Genomic DNA, 20476 nt, shown 5'->3' with positions numbered 1-20476 from the left:
AAATGGTGGTTTAGGAAGAATTGCCTTAAGAATAGATAGGTTTTTCATAACCTGCTGTGATGAGACAAAGTGAGACTTCTGAATTTCTAATGAACAGGTTGTCTCTGTGACATTTCTCCTATTGATAGTACATTAATTTTCCTGATTCAGAGATCCACATGCCACCTGACATGTTAGTGAAATTTAGCATTTATTTTGTTTATAATAGTTTATCTTTCTAAAAAGTAAAATAGTAAAGTTTAATCAAATTGTTTTATGTGATAAACCTTAGACTTAGTTGTTGATATAATGTATGTTTCATTTTGGAGTTCATTGTCTTTACAGTTGTCTGGATTCAGAGAATGACATCTTTGTAAATAGATAGTTTTTACACTTATGGGTCTTTATTTTGGAAGAGAAGACTCATTATTGTAAGTTGTGGAATTTAGCTATATTAATCTAAGTTTTCTCAACTGACAAAAAATTAGGTTCTATGTAGCTTTATCCTAAGAAAACAGGTAGAAGAGATTGGGAAACTAGATGTTATTTTACTACTGTTATGAAAATACTTAGAATTATGGGTTTATAGTAGTACTCAAAAATAATGTTGTTTTATTCTGTCATCCTCATTAAAATCCTCTGAAATATTGGGAGATTTCTTATATGGTAATTTTGACTAGAGGGCTAAAGCTTAATTGCTGAGTTTTTCAACATTAAAACTTATTAAATTAATAAATTATCAAGTTTTTAGTTACAGTGTATATAATTTAACCTTAATCCAACTGTCATGATGGTTGAAACCATTTCCCTAATTATAACTGTTCCTTATCCCATGCTCTCATTTCACAGTCTGTTTGTTAAGTCTTTTTTTAATGTCTGTTGTCTTTGATGATGAGCTCCTAGGAATTTAGAGTTATGTCTTCTTTCTTTGTATTTCCACTGTGCCTGTGCTGTGCTCTGGAGGCACATCAGTGCTCAGTGCCTGTTGGCCTGCTTGGAATTGAAACACAAGGTTGGCACGCAGGTGGGCTGGTGTCAGCAGGGGCTCTGCTCATGTTCCTGTGCAAGGAAAGAGGTGTGGAGGGTCCACCTGGGTGTTTGGTTTCTGTAACCTGGTTTCTCAGGTAGAGCGGCAGACACTGAGGTTTCTTGCCTCAGAATGTGATGCAGCCTGTGCTCTTAACAATTCTCCCTTTGTACCAGTTCATCTACTAGTTAGTTTGGGACCTTAAACCTCTGGTCAGTTGACATGTGTACATGTCTCCTATATGTGTGCCATTTTACCACTTTTTGGCCTCATGGAAGTTCCTGGTTGGGATACCAAACCCAGCATGGACTGTAATGAGAAAGTAGCATAAAGCCTGGAAAAGCCAAAGAAAAGAGATTTGGAAGTGAAACTAAACTAAACTCAGTGAAGAATAAACATTTGGCCCGTGCTTGCCCCTCAGTTTGGTTCTGGTTTAGATGAATAGTGTGTGCAGGTCGGCAGGGTTTCTGGGGAGTGGAAACGCATGTGCCTTTGTTATAGGGAGGGTCCTGAGCCCTCCCTCTGGTTCTCAGTGAGTCTGCCCCCCAGGTTCACTAGCACATGGGTACAGAACTTTGGAGCTGCCCCTGTGAATGTTCTCTAATCCTGGGTCAGTGTCTAGGTGACAAATACGGAATGTTAGGAGGGAAAACCATATAGGATGTAACAGCCTTATGAAGCAATAAAGTAATTGATAGTTTGGTTATTAACAGGAATTTTAACGTCACACTGTTTTTGTTTTAGACAACAGTTGTAACAGTTGTAAATCAACAGTTGTTTTGCTTTAGACAACAGTTCTGATCTGTCCATTTCATTTTCCCACAGATTGCAACGCCTGCGCGGTACACTGTGACCCTGGGGGGGACCTCCTTCACTGTGAAGTATCTGCGCAGCCGTGGCTACATGTCGACGCCACCCCCTGTGAAGGAGTATCTGCAGGACAGGATGGAGGAGACAAAGGAGCGCCTCACAGAGAAGATGGAGGAGACAAAGGACAGACTCACTGAAAAACTGCAAGAAACCAAAGGAAAGGTTTCTTTTAAGAAAAAAGTGGAATAGGGTGCCTTATATACCAGGTTATAGACAGTTCCTGCACTTTAACCCTTGGGGACTGGACAAAGGTACATGCTCTTGATTATTTTTTTGGTTAGCAGCCTAAATATAGCAGTTCTCTGAGGGTTAAAGAACTAAGATAACTTTTTAAAGTTGAACATCACTAGAAAAATCAGTGTTTTTTGAAAAGAAAAAATGAACCCAGTATAAGAATTTCATGTCAGTAGCAGCGTTAAGCAGTGGTCCATGTCTTCAGTCATCCGTGCTTTGTGTTTAGATAGCTGCTGACTCCTTGAATAGCTGGTGCAGCCCTACACAGATTTAACACTAGGTCTTCATCTTTTTTGTTATTTGAGGTTTTAACGATATTCACTTCTCAATGTGGAGACAAACTGTTATCATCAGAACTGCCTGTGAATAAGAGGATATTTAGTCTTTCTCTAAAGATAGTATATAACGGTTACATACCAGTTAAAATGTAGACTTCATATAAAGAAAGCTGAATGAAAATTGGGTCATATATATGTAAATAAGATGTATTGGTTATATGTAAATGAAAAATTGACCCTTTAAAAATGATTTTTACCTCAAGCTTGCCATAATCAAATTTTTTAAGCAAATCGGTGCGGTCATAGCACTTTCTCACCCAGAATGTAAAACTGTTATTCCTGCATCATGTCCTCTCCAACTGATCTCTCAGAGGAAAAGGGAAAATCATCACACCTTAAGTTTATGGTGGAGATCAGATGCGCTTAGCAGTGCCTGCAGCTTGTGGTTCTCGGCAGTGCAGGTTTGGGAGGATGGGACCTGCCTGTCCCTGCCACCTGGTCTCTAAAAGTAAAATAGTAAAGTTTAATCAAATTGTTTTATGTGATAAACCTTAGACTTAGTTGTTGATATAATGTATGTTTCATTTTGGAGTTCATTGTCTTTACAGTTGTCTGGATTCAGAGAATGACATCTTTGTAAATAGATAGTTTTTACACTTATGGGTCTTTATTTTGGAAGAGAAGACTCATTATTGTAAGTTGTGGAATTTAGCTATATTAATCTAAGTTTTCTCAACTGACAAAAAATTAGGTTCTATGTAGCTTTATCCTAAGAAAACAGGTAGAAGAGATTGGGAAACTAGATGTTATTTTACTACTGTTATGAAAATACTTAGAATTATGGGTTTATAGTAGTACTCAAAAATAATGTTGTTTTATTCTGTCATCCTCATTAAAATCCTCTGAAATATTGGGAGATTTCTTATATGGTAATTTTGACTAGAGGGCTAAAGCTTAATTGCTGAGTTTTTCAACATTAAAACTTATTAAATTAATAAATTATCAAGTTTTTAGTTACAGTGTATATAATTTAACCTTAATCCAACTGTCATGATGGTTGAAACCATTTCCCTAATTATAACTGTTCCTTATCCCATGCTCTCATTTCACAGTCTGTTTGTTAAGTCTTTTTTTAATGTCTGTTGTCTTTGATGATGAGCTCCTAGGAATTTAGAGTTATGTCTTCTTTCTTTGTATTTCCACTGTGCCTGTGCTGTGCTCTGGAGGCACATCAGTGCTCAGTGCCTGTTGGCCTGCTTGGAATTGAAACACAAGGTTGGCACGCAGGTGGGCTGGTGTCAGCAGGGGCTCTGCTCATGTTCCTGTGCAAGGAAAGAGGTGTGGAGGGTCCACCTGGGTGTTTGGTTTCTGTAACCTGGTTTCTCAGGTAGAGCGGCAGACACTGAGGTTTCTTGCCTCAGAATGTGATGCAGCCTGTGCTCTTAACAATTCTCCCTTTGTACCAGTTCATCTACTAGTTAGTTTGGGACCTTAAACCTCTGGTCAGTTGACATGTGTACATGTCTCCTATATGTGTGCCATTTTACCACTTTTTGGCCTCATGGAAGTTCCTGGTTGGGATACCAAACCCAGCATGGACTGTAATGAGAAAGTAGCATAAAGCCTGGAAAAGCCAAAGAAAAGAGATTTGGAAGTGAAACTAAACTAAACTCAGTGAAGAATAAACATTTGGCCCGTGCTTGCCCCTCAGTTTGGTTCTGGTTTAGATGAATAGTGTGTGCAGGTCGGCAGGGTTTCTGGGGAGTGGAAACGCATGTGCCTTTGTTATAGGGAGGGTCCTGAGCCCTCCCTCTGGTTCTCAGTGAGTCTGCCCCCCAGGTTCACTAGCACATGGGTACAGAACTTTGGAGCTGCCCCTGTGAATGTTCTCTAATCCTGGGTCAGTGTCTAGGTGACAAATACGGAATGTTAGGAGGGAAAACCATATAGGATGTAACAGCCTTATGAAGCAATAAAGTAATTGATAGTTTGGTTATTAACAGGAATTTTAACGTCACACTGTTTTTGTTTTAGACAACAGTTGTAACAGTTGTAAATCAACAGTTGTTTTGCTTTAGACAACAGTTCTGATCTGTCCATTTCATTTTCCCACAGATTGCAACGCCTGCGCGGTACACTGTGACCCTGGGGGGGACCTCCTTCACTGTGAAGTATCTGCGCAGCCGTGGCTACATGTCGACGCCACCCCCTGTGAAGGAGTATCTGCAGGACAGGATGGAGGAGACAAAGGAGCGCCTCACAGAGAAGATGGAGGAGACAAAGGACAGACTCACTGAAAAACTGCAAGAAACCAAAGGAAAGGTTTCTTTTAAGAAAAAAGTGGAATAGGGTGCCTTATATACCAGGTTATAGACAGTTCCTGCACTTTAACCCTTGGGGACTGGACAAAGGTACATGCTCTTGATTATTTTTTTGGTTAGCAGCCTAAATATAGCAGTTCTCTGAGGGTTAAAGAACTAAGATAACTTTTTAAAGTTGAACATCACTAGAAAAATCAGTGTTTTTTGAAAAGAAAAAATGAACCCAGTATAAGAATTTCATGTCAGTAGCAGCGTTAAGCAGTGGTCCATGTCTTCAGTCATCCGTGCTTTGTGTTTAGATAGCTGCTGACTCCTTGAATAGCTGGTGCAGCCCTACACAGATTTAACACTAGGTCTTCATCTTTTTTGTTATTTGAGGTTTTAACGATATTCACTTCTCAATGTGGAGACAAACTGTTATCATCAGAACTGCCTGTGAATAAGAGGATATTTAGTCTTTCTCTAAAGATAGTATATAACGGTTACATACCAGTTAAAATGTAGACTTCATATAAAGAAAGCTGAATGAAAATTGGGTCATATATATGTAAATAAGATGTATTGGTTATATGTAAATGAAAAATTGACCCTTTAAAAATGATTTTTACCTCAAGCTTGCCATAATCAAATTTTTTAAGCAAATCGGTGCGGTCATAGCACTTTCTCACCCAGAATGTAAAACTGTTATTCCTGCATCATGTCCTCTCCAACTGATCTCTCAGAGGAAAAGGGAAAATCATCACACCTTAAGTTTATGGTGGAGATCAGATGCGCTTAGCAGTGCCTGCAGCTTGTGGTTCTCGGCAGTGCAGGTTTGGGAGGATGGGACCTGCCTGTCCCTGCCACCTGGTCTCCACCAACCGGAGTCGGTCTTGATTCCATTATGGAGTAAAATTTTAAGATTGTAGCTGCTGTTTTCCTCTTGCATTGAAACATCCTTACTTGAGCATTTTACTTGAATTTTTTAAATAGCAAAGCTGTCATTAAAACCTGCTTGGAATGAAATTCAGTTGTTGTCAGATGTGAAAGTTGCCACAATTTGTGTGGGTGTGTTTGAGGATGTGTTTGTGTGTTTCCTTTTGCTTTAACTGCCTTTACTTCAGTTCTAACCTTTGAGTTGAAAGAGGGAACGGCCTCTTTCTAGATTGTCTTTGTTGTGAGTGATCTGATAAGGCCGCAGTCATCACTGCTGTGAGGCAGGGTTTTCGTATTAAATACTGAGTTTGGCCAAATTTAGAGAATACTTTAAAGGGAAAAAGATGTTTGCATTTGATATGTCTCATCATTATATTGGCTGTGCTGTGGTTGGACTCTTCTTTGTCGGGGTGGGTAGAGTGGTGAGGGGGCAGGGCTCACTCTGCCACATGCAGGCCCGATCAGGCAGGATGGTTTGTCTCCTGATACAGATCAAACGTGTGATTTCAAATTGACAGCACATTTTCAAATTCAAAAACAGTGAACATGTTTTAGCTTGTTTCTTAAATAATTCACATTTTTGCATATATTAAATGCTAAGATGGATATTAACAAATTTCTTGTTTGTTTATTTTTAACCACTGAGACTGCTTGGTTTAAAATCATGTGTTATGTGAAACTTTCTTTTTACTTTTCACGTTGCATAGGGCGTGTTTTCCAATGAGGATAAATTGTGGGTCTTAGAAGCACTGATAACCCTGAGTTTCCACCTTTGGTTCAGCCTGTTTGAGATTTGTTGCCATCCAGTTTCATAATCGTGTTGTGTTTGTCCAGTTACAGAAAGTGAGATAATAGGGAGTGCTTTGAAATTCTCTAGTAAAACATTCTCTGAAGGTGTAAGAAGTTCTTTTGTCATTATTTGGTATCAGGAATGTCTGATCTTGTCAAATGCTGCTGCTCTCATCTTGCTAACCTAGTCCTTAAGGGAAGCTACAAAGAGCCGAAAGGGGGACCCCTGGAATATGCGTGTGGAGTATTCGTAGCAGGCCAACAGCACATAGTGGGCATTGAGTTAAATTATCCAGGTGTGTGTGTGTGTGTGGTAAATATCATAACCATTTCATTTACAATAAGCCTTATACTTGCTGTGTCTGGTGTGCGCATCTGTATTTAAGTAGGATTTTTGACAGGGTAAAGAGGGAGCCATGGCTGAGATTTAATTTAACACCTATAAAAACAGATAAAAAGTGTTTGCTCAGCAAATTAACAATTGAAATGAAAAATAGATTAGGTAAAAAAAGACTTAGTTTATTCAAGAAAAATAGCAAAACCAACCTTTTAAAGTACCACAAAAATGTCTCTTACTGAACCAACATTTTGCATACAGTAGGGTGCTATTTGCAGATTCCAACAAAGGAGAAAGAGTTCATGTATTAAGGTCACCTTCCTGCCACTAGTAAAAATAATAAAACTATGCCTTCAAATATAATCTTCAGCTTATTTGTTATAGAATCTGCCTTCCATTTATTTACAGATGGAAGACGTTACTGTAGTCCTTTATGCTCTAGGAAGCAATGGAGCTATTGGCTGTCTTATTTCAGTGACCTCAGAAGGTAATTCCAGGAATTTTATAAACATCTTAACAGTTTGGGCAGAAGAGGTTTGAAGAAAAGAAGCAAGTTGTACGTTAGACATATCTAGCTCTTTCTTGTGTTCTTTCCACTTGGTTCATCTTCAGGATTTCTTATCCAAATTCAGATGTTCTGAACAAAGCCACTGTAGAAGATTGTAGAGTATGGTGATGGTAATGAAATGGACAGAAAATGTTTTAGCAAATGAGTCAGAAAGAGTACATGCATCTTTCCTGATACTTTTGAGATGATACCACTTTTATAAAATGCATTGGTGAGATATACATTTCTGAATTATTAAAGGATTCTGTCTGAAAAATACTTGCTTTCATGGTAATATAGACATATTTCTTCTGTTGGCTACATCTTACTTTTTAAAATGGGGACCTTCATTTATTTCAGATTTTCAAAATTGAATCTCCATAGGGAAGATATGGAGTTAGTTTAGAAGAAAGTAAAATACATTTAGATTAAGTGATACCAGCATTGGTTTGAAGTGGTTTTTGGTATTAGATGCTTACTCAGTTGGCTTTTCCCGAGCCATGGTCTACGGTGCGTCCAGTCACATTGGCCTAGAGGCCGGAGTTGCACAGGAGTGTTCATAAAAAGTATGGGCCTCTCTACTGCCTTGGAATTTAACCACCTGAACCAGAAATCTGCAGAACCAGAGGTGGGTGCTTTTAATTATTCATTCTGCAAATAGGAGCTTTGTTTGGTCTCTCCTGGTCCATCTGTATATTACGGAGTACCCAAAAGATTCTGCCTCCTTGACCCAAAGGAACAACAGAGGCAAGAATTCTCCTTCTCTTAGAGACTTGGCCAGAATTCGTCTTCAGCCGTGAATTTTGGCCTGGCTTTCTGATTCTTGAAAGATATTTGTCCTGCATTTTAAGCTTGTAACTTACATTTGAGAAATGCTAAGTTTGTGCCGATTGGGTATAGTTTTCCCTCTTTGAGATTTTTTTCCTTTGTGACTTCCATGTCAAGCTGGTTCATTTTAACTCATTAAAACAAGTTTTTGGTTGTCTTGCTTCTTCAGGGTTAGGCTTTGAAACTCAAGCTGTATTCTTCCCCGTAAATTGCTGGCAGCCACCAACAGTAATGATGACAGATCATAATTATCTTGTGGCAGTTATCTGGCTATTTTGATAAGAATGATTCTCTCAGCAGAGAGAATGTGGCTTGACTTCAGAAGCCTTCAAGGCAGAGTATGACATTATTCCGCTGACTTGGACAGTGCTCGTGGGAAGTGCACAGGCAGCCCCAAAGTCCTCCTCAGCACTTGTGTTTTCTCTCTACAAGTAAGAGGGCTCATGGAGCCTGAGACGAACAGAAAGCGCTTTCACGTTGTGTTTTCTCTGGGACAGCATGGTCCATAAAAGTAGAAGTTGTAGGACAGGTCAGAGATGTTCCACGTGTAGCCACAATATATTCTCATTCTTCCTGACTGTGAGGAATGCATAGAACCTTTCTTCCTTCTTTCCTCACCTCTCCCTCCCTCCCTATGTCCAGCTTTTTCTGCTTTGAATTTTGACCATTTTAAATGGTAGAAAACTCTCTTTGAAGTGAAAAAGAAAAAGGCGAGTTTGCATGCAAGCGTGCCTGGTTGTCCTGCGGTAGCCGGTATGTGGTTCTCCCTCCCTCTGGTGGGCAGGTGCTACGGCCCACTCCTCAGTAAGAGCAGGACAGAAAACTTGCAGGTGTTTTCTGACTTTCTAATCAGGTACCTGCTGAAAGTCAGCCTTTTACTCCATTTGGGTAATTTCATAAGATTACTTTTAAGTGTACCATATATGAAATATATCTAATATAATCTACATGAAATCTACCTAATATAATCTAAATAGGGTAAAACAATGAGATGTTTCAGCTCCTTAACACTAATTGAGGGTTTGTTTTTAAAGAAAAACATACAGCATTTCCTCTATATACACAAATATTAAGCTGTTATTTTGTATGCACCTCTAAGTATGAGATTTGAGATTCTGTAATGATTTGAAGCGTATTTTGACTAATTTGTATTTTATTGAATTTGAGTCAGTATTTTCTTTGGATACAATCTTGCGACTTAATTATGGCTGTTGCTTTACTTCTCTAAGAATAGTGGCTGTTTGGGTTCTCTCTTTGCAAGGGTCCCAAAGGCACAGTTTGTCCAGTCCTCAAACACTGACTGCCCTGCCATTCACCTTGGTCTGGAGGTAGAGTTACAGGGCTTGGTTGCCATCGTGCTCCATCACCATGTGCTTGTTATTCCCCTCCTGAAGAAGATGGAAGATACTGGTAGGTTGTAATTGCATTCCTCACTTCTTTTGGTTTGGAAATAAGGGACAAGTTTTACTTTCCAAAAAAGTTGAAAATATTATTATCAGTAAAACACTTGTCCACAAAACCTAATGCAACTTCTGTTGAGAAATGTAGATCATTTTGTAACTGCATTATTTTGGAAGCATTTTAGATTAATAGAAGTTTTCTCAGTCATAAACCCAATTTTCCCTCTAGTGGGTCACTTCAGAATGTTGAGGCCAGTAGCTGTAGTTGAAGAAAGGCGCAGGAGAGCCGGGTCAGACGTTCAAATCCAGGAACTAAGAAAGGTAAAGTAAGTACCTGCTTTGGAACTTGTAAAATTCTTTGTATTTTTGGAGCTGAAGCCAATTTATGAATATTCCTAATTCTCTGTCTTCTTCTGGTGGCTTCTATCATCTTTTCCCTTTTAACTTCATAATTTTCTTTTTTTAAATAAATTTTTATTTGTTTATTTTGGCTGCGTTGGGTCTTCGTTGCTGCACATGGGCTTTATCTAGTTGCTGTGAGCAGGGGCTACTCTGTTGTGCTCGGGCTTCTCATTGCAGTGGCTTCTCTTGCTGCGGAGCACGGGCTCTAGGTGTGCGGGCTTCACTAGTTGTGGCTTGTGGGCTCAGTAGTTGTGGCTTGTGAGCTCAGTAGCTGTGGCTCACGGGCTCTAGAGCGTAGGCTCAGTAGTTGTGGTGCACAGGCTTAGTTGCTCTGTGGCATCATAATTTTCTTTAATTCTTTCTTTAGAGTGATATTTCATTATCCAAAGAGGATTCAGCCTCAGAAAATACCCCATCCTCCCGTGGTAAGAAAGTGAGTTTGCTTTTCCTACTGCACTTGTGTGGAGGGTCATGGTGGTGGTCACAGCACCTGAGCCTGCATTTGCAACACTTGGAACAGCTCAGATTGGAATTTTCCTTTTCCTTGGGGTCAATCAATGGAACATCTGAAGCATCAGGAGCTGGCTTTTGTGGTTACTTTTCTCACTGGGAAGTTCAGTGTATCCCCGACTAAGAACTGTTAGGCTGGCCTCTCTGGAAGTGGAGAATGTGTGTGCGGGAGGTTTACGGGAGGCTGACAGTGAGGCAAAACCATGTGCTCGTGGATGGTTCCGGAAGGAAGGGAGTGTGCCAGCATTGGTGAAGAGGATGCATACGTGGTACAGGATCCCGGCACCAGGAGCCTGGGGTCCTTGCGGTTTCCTTGAGGCTGTGACAGCACTCAGATCAGTGTTAGCTCCCCCACCCCTCACAGAAAGGAAGCCAGAGAAGGAAAAAATGGGGGCAAGGTGGGAAATTATTTTTTTAAAACTGTTCTCCCTTCAGATGTTCACATTTTATTGCTAAGGTTGTAAGAACACTCCCTGACACACACACAACATGGTTTTTTAACCAAAAAAACTGTCAACATCTAGAGTAATGAGAAAAGAAACAGATGTATTTTACTTAAAACCATGGCGAGGAGGTTTGGGTCCTGGTGGTTCAGTCTCTGCCTTGACACAGGTGCTCCAACCCGCTTGGCACTAACTTGGCCCGTTTCCGTCACTGGCATTTTAAGCTGCAGTGTTAGCGTAGAGAGCATGCCAAGGCAGAGTGCTATTTACAAGTCTGTAGGAATTGGGTGAACCTGGAAAGTGAAAGCTGAGCAGCACAGCTCCCTCTGTGGGGGCCGCATGTGGCAAGCACACCCTCTCCTCCAGTCTTCGCGCAGGTGACCCTGTTGTATGCGTGACATTTGAAGACATTAACCTGAGACAGAGCTAATACTTGAGGCCACCAGGTCTGTAGGCTCCAGAGCCTGTGCTGCCCTTGAACTGTAAGCAGGAAATCTCAAGCAGGACCTCAGGGTCCCCCACCGAAGCCAGGGTGGCAGACACAGCCTGGCTCAGGTGGGGCCAAGGGGATGGGTCCCTGGCCTGCCACGTGGGAGAGGCCAAAGTCAGCACCTTGATTTGAAAGCATGCTTACTCTGTCTGCTAGTGTAGACTGCTAGAATATTTTGTGCTTCCAGATTCTGGTGGTAGTACCACAGTAAACTCTATAAATGTAAATGGCTTTGTAAACAGGTTAAGTCATATAGGAGCAGTATACTATACACAAGTGTGTGTAAATGTATATATACTGCTTCCTGGTAAAGCCTTTTGAAAGTCTGTATTGCAGTTAACACCATGCTGTGTTCAAATGACTAAGACTGTAGCTTTTGATTTTTTTAAAGTAGGGTGAATGAGGTTTACATTATTAGCACAAAAGCCCAAAGTCTGGACAGACACATGCCATCAAAACAATGAAATTTACAAATGCACAGCTTTTACCTTTTGGCTGTTATTTTTAAAACATGCATTTTAATTAGAATCCATTCAAAGCAAAGCGTCAGAACAGTGTAACGAGAGAAATTATGATGTTTTAAGTAACAGGCTCGTTATAAACTGTTTTGTGCAAGTGTCATCATGGAGAGTCAGAAATAAGTGTTTGTTCCAAGGCCACTGTGAGTGGCTCTCTGAAGGATTCTGGAGGTTTCTTTCGAGCACACTGCTTTTCTAGATGTCCTCGAGGGTGCAGGGAGAGGGCTGCCTGAGTTGCTAGTCCATCTACTTAGCTGTTGGCAGCTCTTCTGTTTCACAAACGATCCAATGAACAGAAGTCGGTCCAAGAAAGCCAGAGACTGGTGGGGTATGGGATCCGGTGCAGGCCCTGAAGTGCACTGGGGGCTCCCCATGTACCAGGTGGGTCAGCAGGGAGCCTATCGCCAGGGAGGGAGGTGTTGGGCTCTGTTATGTCCTGTGCTGAGTGTAGCCTGAGCAGAAAACGGTGGGTCCAGACCTTGGCGTCTCTCTCCGTGGCTGGCGGTGCCTCGGCTTTCGAGGGCCCACAGGGGCTCCTTGGCCTTTGGCACTTCAGCTCCAGCCCGATGGACAGCTCCTGGGTCACGGGCAGCCTCCAGGCCTATTGTCTGGTTTTGGCCTGGGGCTTCTTCTTAAGTCTTCAGAGCCTTCTCAGTGCACAGCCAGGGCTGCGGGAAGGGGTCCCACAGGCCCCCGACAGTGGAGATCAGTGTCTCGCCTCCTGTCCTGCAAGAGTGCAGTCTCTGGTTTCTCAGCGCCACACTGAGCCCCGCTGCCCAGATGGACACAGTGGGCCCACCCTGACCGTCTCCTGCCTCCTTCAGAGCAGCTCCAAGTAACCTCCCTGCACCCAGACCCAGCCAACCAGGCGACCTCATATAGAAATGGGTTTACTGAACCCAATCCAGTAGGAATCAAGCCTGGAATCTCCTCTCCTTCTGTGACGAAAGTTTATACTGGTCTTACCTTCACTGAGGGATATAAGTTTGGGGAATATTCTTTAAAATTTCTCAAATATCTGCTGAATAAGAGATTATAGAATTTATTCAAGAGCATAATGTGGTTTATCAGTGACTATTTGCTGTTTTAATAGAAAGAAATCCTTTTCTTACAGCTGTTTTCCTCCTTATAGCTTTCTAATCCCCTTTCCAAAATTGTCTTAAAAAATTAATTCAGAATCTAAAATGGGTTTTATGGGAGCTCCTTGGCGGTCCAGTGGTTAGGACTTGGCGCTTTCACTGCCGTTGCCCAGGTTCAATCCCTGGTCAGGGAACTAAGATCCCACAAGCTGTGCGGTGTGGCCAAAAAAAAAAAAAAAAAGAAGTTTTATAACTAGAGTTTGGGGCCCATACAGTTATTTAAATGGTATTTTAAGATTTCAGTTTCCAAAGTTCATTTGTTTCCACAGTTCATTACTAACATATAGAAATGCAAAAATATTTTAATTGTATTTCCTGTAACCAAGCTAAACTCACTTATTCTAGTAGTTTGGTAGGTTGTATGAAGTGTTTTTTTTTTTTGTTGCTTGTTTTGTTTTGTTTTTGCGGTACGCGGGCCTCTCACTGCTGTGGCCTCTCCCGCCGCGGAGCACAGGCTCCGGATGCGCAGGCTCAGCAGCCACGGCCCACGGGATCCTCCCGGACCAGGGCACGAACCCGCGTACCCTGCATCGGCAGGCAGACCCCCAATCACTGCGCCACCAGGGAAGCCCTGTATGAAGTTTTATACATTTCACAATTATGTAATCTGTGAATCCATATACTTACTTAGAGCTTAGAGATATCATTCTAATCTCTCAGTGAAGGAAACTTAGATTCCTTTTGCTCCATCATCACGAACTGAAAACCTCTGATGCTAATGACCTTATTAGCCTCTGAGGGTGTCTGCTGAACAATTCTCTTTAGAAGTCTTGCTCACGTTTTGGGCTGAGTTGACTCAGTTTGTCTGTGACAGCTTCCAGAAGCCTGAAGGTGACACCTCAACTCAGGTGACGATCCCTGAGTGTTCTCTGTAGAACCCAGAACTGTATGATGTGATCTGCCAGGGTTTATAGCAAATATAATGATTTCTGAAAAGTCAGAGTAAATAACAACTGAATGGGACGGTTACCTGGGGAAACATAAGGACCATTTCTGAGACAGGTTTTTAAATGCAAGTCGTTTTCCCCCCACCCCCCGACATATGCTTTGTCTGTGAAATATTTTTTTTAAAAAAAAGAGACACGTGTATCAGTGATCTTTTTTAATGATTTTGAGCTGTGGTTCGAACACAGCATTAAGAACAAGCAGAAGAGGCTGATTTCATAACACACAGCACTTAGAGCAACATCTTCCTTTAAAAGTCCGGATTGCGGTTACAGACCTTGGGTCTAAGAACTACATCCCCTCGCTCAGTTAAAGAGGCAGATACATGACAGCTGGAAATCTTTCTCTGTGTATAACTGGGAATTATGTTGAACAGTAAGCACAAATGTCTGTTTAAAAAAAAGACTTTAACAACTTCAGATTATTATAGATCACGTGAACAACTGTTGAAAAGTTCAGATAAAGTTGTACTTTTTCATTATAAAGCAGCCTAGTGAAAACTAAGTGAATTAAATGCGATGCATAGTATTGTACATATTTAAAAATAGCTTTTACACCAGAAAGTGTGATTTTTGAAAGCCATGAAATGAAGAATAGCAATATACCAGCAAGCACATTAAGATGAACCAGTATAATTAACAGTAAAGTTTAAGCCTCTATTAGTCCTGTAGAAAAGCCATGACGTGCTAACAAATTTAGTGCCTTTGAGTCCAGAACATCCTCAGATGACACTCCTGCTCAGCAGTCCTCCCAAGAGATGAAGTCTGGGGGAGTTTTTCTAACAGGGAGGAGCCTCCACCCTTGACCTGAACCACCAGGGCCACTGCCATTGGCAGTGAGCAGACAGCGGGGGCAGTGGGTGCAGAAAACACAGATCCCCATCTTCTTGTGGCCTTGCAAAGCACAGTCAAAGAAGGGCTGACCTCTGGTCCATTAGCATCAAGAGTTGCAGAGGTGTTTTCAGTTTAAGGATAATCAGTAATTGTTTTGTGGAGGACAAAAGTATGACTCCGTTGTGATTCTCAAAATCAAAACATACACCACGGAACAAATAAAAAATAAGGAATTATTAGAATTTACATACTCTGATGACAGAATAAACTGGAAATAGGGATCAGGTGGGCAGAATTTCACGAAACTGTGGATGGCACTGGGAAGGATGCCCACACCCACGATTTCATCCATGGTTGGTTTTTTTTTTTGGGTTCGCGGGCCTCTCTCATTGTTGTGGCCTCTCCCGTTGCGGAGCACAGGCTCTGGACACGCAGGCTCAGCAGCCGTGGCTCACGGGCCCAGCTGCTCTGTGGCATGTGGGATCTTCCCGGACCGGGGCATGAACCCGTGTCCCCTGCATCGGCTGGTGGACCCTCAACCACTGCACCACCAGGGAAGCCCCTCATCCATGGTTTTAATGAACATTGTCATAGGCTCTTCTTTTTTCTATTTTCAATATTAGAATATTTGAAGATAAATGCAGAGGTCACCGTCAGACACTAAAGACAGAGCTGTAAGTAGATGCTGAGTCAGGGGGTGTGACGTGGTCCCTGGTCAGTGGCAAAGCCTAGTTTGTTTCTGGGGTCGTGATCACCAGGAGACACCAAAAGGAAGGGACAGGACATAAGAATTCACTCGGCTGGCTGGTTGCCAATCTGCTAATTATAACCCATAACAAATCTTTCTGAGACTGGGGTCTTCTCAAGTGGACTGGTTTGTCCTAAGTTATTTTTCCTGCAAATGCTACTGTTCATTCATTGGTTCCACAGCTTCCGTTTGTCAAAAAGGCACAGAAAGACAGATGGTCACAAATGTGTCTGGATTGCACAGTCCTCTGCTGCAGGCTGATGTGCTCACTCTGACCTAAGTTTTGCAATTTCAGTGAAAAGTGCACTCTTCACTGGGTTTGCCCTCTTCATTCTACAACATGAAACAGAATATTTTTTCATAAAGCAAGTTGAAAAATCCACATTTTTTTCTGATTATAGCTAATACTGGTCCAACTGAACATTATCGAAGGGATTAAAATAAGCATCTGGTGGCTCCAAAAGGCTGTGGTATTTTAAAAAATTATTAAGTGTTTTCACAGCAAAGATGCAACTCTGATTGCTGTACATATGTTGTTCATAGGCTGTGCTTGCTTGTTCAGACTTGTTTCCCTTGTGTTATAATACTGATATTTATTAATAAACTACATAGACTTTTATCTGTATGCATCCATTTGCACATTTCCTTATAAAAGAGGACAGAGCACATAGGCATTCACAAATTCTATGCCATTTCTCTTAAAATTGGTATCTATACCTTATATTGCAGTATTAACAAAGTTTTGTTCTACCCATTGGGTAGGATTATGTGCGTAATATAGTCAAGTTATATACAGCACCTTACAAATGAACGCCTGACAGACACTGAAAGCACCATTGTGAGTGAGGCACAACAAAGGGGGCTGGGTTCCTGCATCTGCAGAAGTTAGAACATGAAACACCTTGGCTGCTTAAAAACTACTGCCACGCTGAGCTCTATGAAAGGACGTGGATCTTCACCATCTGCATCTCTGTACAGCTCTCACCCCAGCACCTCACACACACTGAGGACAGCGCTGCTCACAAGGCGTCCCTCCCTGCACACCAGCCTGAAGGCAGAAGCAGCGAGTGGCCGTCTAACCCTGGCCGTGAACATAAACTTGAACTGTGCAAGATGCAGCACTTGGGGAGTAAAATAAGCTAAAGCTGAAATCCTGATTCCTGTGGAATTCGCACAATTCACGTGAGCTACTGGGACCCACTTGTGGTCGGGGTGAGAGCAGGTCTTTCATCTGCTTTTGTTGGGCCCCTTTAGACACAGCGTCCTTACACTGGGGGGGACTTGCCAATGCATCTCCATTTCGCCAAGGCCAAGGTGACCGTGCAGAAGGGGATCCTGGTCCCTGCTTCTCCACCAAGGTGCGGGGTGGGGGTGGGGGGCTGTCACCGCAAGGCCCCGCGCCCAGCACAACTATCTTTCCCAGTTTTTCCTTCACAGACACTGCTCAGCTCTGGAAATTTTAAGAAAAATGAACGGTACACTAACATGTTGCTGTTCTAAGCAGCAGACCTCAAGCAGGAGCCTTGGCACAGCAAACACAAGGCTTGGGGAACAGCCCCTAGCCGCTGCCTCGCAGCCAGGCCAGTGTGGGAGCCTGGTGGCCAGCAGAAAATGGAAGCTGCTTTGGAGGGGCTCGTGGACCTGGACAGCCTCTGCAAGGACTCTCTGGACAGAAGAGCAGGTGGAGGTAAGATCCAGGCCCACCTGTCAGGATGCAGCCACTGGTTCTGAGGAGGGCAGGGATCTGAATGGATTCTCCCAGATCTGAGCTGCTTTTGAAAAGTGCTTGCCTTTGAGCCCTTCTCATTCTTATGATTATAAAATATAGGTGAAGAGGGGGATAATTTGAAGCTGGAGACACGCTTATCTGAGTACAGGTCCCTATGCTGGGGTAGAAGGCCCCCCGCTTCCTGCTGGCCGCTGTGTCCTCCTCTCCCAGCTGCAATTAGTGGACTTAAGTGTCATCCTCATGACAAACCTTCCCAAGTTTTGCACATTTTCCTCTGCTGTCTGAGCTGTGTGTCCAAGTGTATTTGTGGTACGGAGGACAGAGGGTATGCTTGTGAAGCTTTTTTAACACTGAATTTTGGTCCCAGATAGAACTTTGTGTTTGGGTTGGCCAAAAAGTTCGTTCAGGTTTTTCTGTAACATGGAAAAACCTGAACGAACTTTTTGGCCAGTGCAATAAATGCACAATTTCTTCAGCAAAATCTCTTTTGTAGTAAAGGACAACCTTAGTGTCTGAGGAACACTAGGCTTGCTGAAAAAGCCAGCAGACACATGAGTGTTCCTGTAAGTGGGACTCAAGGTGCCTGGGGTTCATATCCAGGGAGTCGCTAAGATGATGGAGCCCAGCTCCCCACCCACTGTTCACTGATTCCCTAACCCTCTGGTTTCTAACCTGGACCCTCAGGCTCCACTGATCAAGCTGCAGCTTCACAGTCACGCCTCTTTCCACACCATGTCAGCCACAACCTTTGAAAGAGCAGATGTCTAAATTACCTTTTTCCTGTGTTGAAGGGAAATTGACTATTAATTCAATTTATGACCTTGGCTTTTAAACTAATTCATTACAGAGCCCCAGCCTCAGAGACCATTCAGGTCATGGTTTGATATGTCTGCATCATTAAATAACTATTTACATTAGAGGCAATTATCTAATAGGGTGGCCGAAAGGGAGCAGTCTCGGTTTTGAAGAACAATTAAAGTTATTTGAATTAAATAATTGTTTTACCAGTACTGTGAACATCTGCAAAATGTTTGGGTACTTGCAAAGTGACTAAGGAATTTATAAGTTTCTGAGCATAACTCACCATTTTGAGCTAGAACTACTGGGTGTGTTCACCCACTCTACCAGAAGTGCAGGTGAGGTTTGGAATGATGACACCATCAGCCAACCTCCTCATTCTGTACCTAAGGGAAACCGCCTGACCGATAATCTGCCTGAAGATGGGGAGGACAGGCACCTTCCCACCTTCACCAGCAACACAAGGGGAAACCTCATGCCACGCAGAGTCCCAGCCTCCTTTAAGCACAGGCTTGAGGTCGAGGCCATCTGATACGGTGGGTGGGTGGGTGTCCTCTGGTCAGGCCCCCAGGACTCTGCCCGTCCCAGAGCTCCTGCCATGGCCCTCAGCGTGCACACTGCTCGACAGGGTCTGAAGCATGAGTGACAATTGTTGACCACCATCTTCTTTTAAGAGATTGACTACTTGTGTGGATGTTACTGTGTGAAATCGATGAAGATTCCAGTTCTCCAAACAAAACCCAGGGACCTACCAACCAAGAGGAGCCTCGGAAAGGAGCAGCAGAAAGCAGTTTGAGAGCTTTCTGCCAGCAGCACGAGGGCACCTCACCGGGCAGCCACCTCTGAGAACACAACAGCAGACACCCGGAACTGCAGGTCAGGGTCCCAAGTCATCCCTCCAGCCCTCGGTCCCTGCGAGAGCAGGCAGGGGCTGCACAGAAGCACCCCACCCGGGTGCAGCAAAGGCAGATGCTTCTGTGAAGGAAGTTACTTTAGGTGAGAATGAATGTTGCAATATTTAAGGTTAGTTTTCTAGTTGATTTTAGCTGCAAGTTGTGCTTTTTACCCTGTGCTCTGAGTTGCTCCCCGCCCAGTTCTGGCCTCCACTGCAGAGGCTTAGTGACCCCTGGGAGCGCATCTGGTTCTGAGCACTGCATTCCTGCCGGGTGCTGGTCCGCATACTTGGCCACATGGGTCCCTTCCTCAGTCCCAGGGGCTTCTACATAGTATCTGCAGCCAGTGTCACGCACATAACAGGGCAGTGGGCTGCACAGAAGCGACTGCTGAGTCTTGCTGACCAGCCATCCAGGCCTGAACTCCACTATCCAGGGAAGGAGAGACCACAGGAACACTCTGAAGTCATGTGTTTCAACAGTATAAAAATAGCCACCTTGCATTTTAAACAATTTATTGCATAAAATAGTGTATTATCTGAGTATATTTCATGCTACAGTGAAAAAAATCTAAATTACCACAGAAACTGCACTGCTGGAGGGCCAGGGCAGCACTGCGTGGTGTGTAAAAATGCAGGTGTAAAACACGTAGCCTGAGGCTGGAGGGACTCAACACACCCGGGATGCAGGAGTTTCCTCTGCTCCATCCAGAGTCTCCAGGTGCCTCAGTGACGCATTCACTGCTGTGTGGTGACTTTCTTGGTGAATGTAAGTAAGTGGTGTACGTTAGGCTACCTCCCCTAACACCCTTTCCTGCATGATTATGGGGGAGATGATTATGGGGCCTAATTATAATCCACAGGTGAAAAGACAACATACAGAACTTCGAGTAAAGCTTCCTCATTATCTTAAACATGTAGTGCAACTTTTAAAACACAGCATCACAACACTGATTAACCCCTTGCATTCATCTGACTTCTCCACTTTATACCTTGGCACACAAAACAGGAATTTATAGAGTCATATTTTTAAAACAAAAGTTCCACAGTTTGGGGGTGGGAAGCAAACTGGCAATTCTTCCCCATAATGTATAATAACGTTTTCCTCTGTATTCAGTTAATTGTAAAACAGGCCATTCTGGCCTCTTCCCCTGCTGCGTCTGCTTTCATAGTCAAGTCAGATGCCTCTGTGGGTTTTATTTCATAATGTCTTCAAAGCACCCCTTTGTGTTCTCATGCCCACCCTTTGCCAAAACCTGCCCTTTCCTATCACTGCCCCAGATGAACACCGTTTGCAGCCAGACTGGAGGAGGTTTGTACTATTTCAGCCTGCGTGCGGCCCCTGTGGAAGGAATCACTGTTTTACTGAACTTGCTGTGCTGGGGACGGAGGGGCAGTGCCACTGCCTCCCTCCTCCTTTCTTAAGTCAGGTATGCACGCAGGTCAGATGAGGTTCCCGGGCTTCCTGTCCTTGCCCTGGACGGGCAGCTTGGTGCCCCCCAGG

At 43.0% G+C, this 20476-nt stretch overlaps 1 protein-coding gene and 1 long non-coding RNA gene across 2 annotated transcripts in view; one reads left to right on the top strand and one right to left on the bottom strand.

The window, feature by feature from the left end:
• Positions 1 to 7246: 7246 nt before the first annotated feature.
• On the top strand, positions 7247 to 19691 carry LOC112412261 (uncharacterized). Its single transcript, XR_003005768.1, has 3 exons — positions 7247 to 9851; positions 16532 to 18956; positions 19558 to 19691. It is a non-coding gene; the product is annotated as an uncharacterized LOC112412261 (long non-coding RNA).
• Positions 14115 to 20476, bottom strand: part of LDLRAD4 (low density lipoprotein receptor class A domain containing 4) — a 297425-nt gene continuing 291063 nt past the window's right edge. Inside the window, 1 exon segment of the mRNA XM_024763876.1 lies at positions 14115 to 20475. Coding sequence (XP_024619644.1) covers positions 20416 to 20475 — 60 coding nt within the window. The 3' untranslated portion in view covers positions 14115 to 20415.

This window comes from Neophocaena asiaeorientalis, unplaced genomic scaffold (assembly GCF_003031525.2).
Source record: "Neophocaena asiaeorientalis asiaeorientalis breed wild unplaced genomic scaffold, Neophocaena_asiaeorientalis_V1.1 scaffold110, whole genome shotgun sequence".
Lineage (NCBI taxonomy): Eukaryota > Metazoa > Chordata > Mammalia > Artiodactyla > Phocoenidae > Neophocaena > Neophocaena asiaeorientalis.
This window is presented reverse-complemented; position numbering and strand designations above follow the sequence as displayed.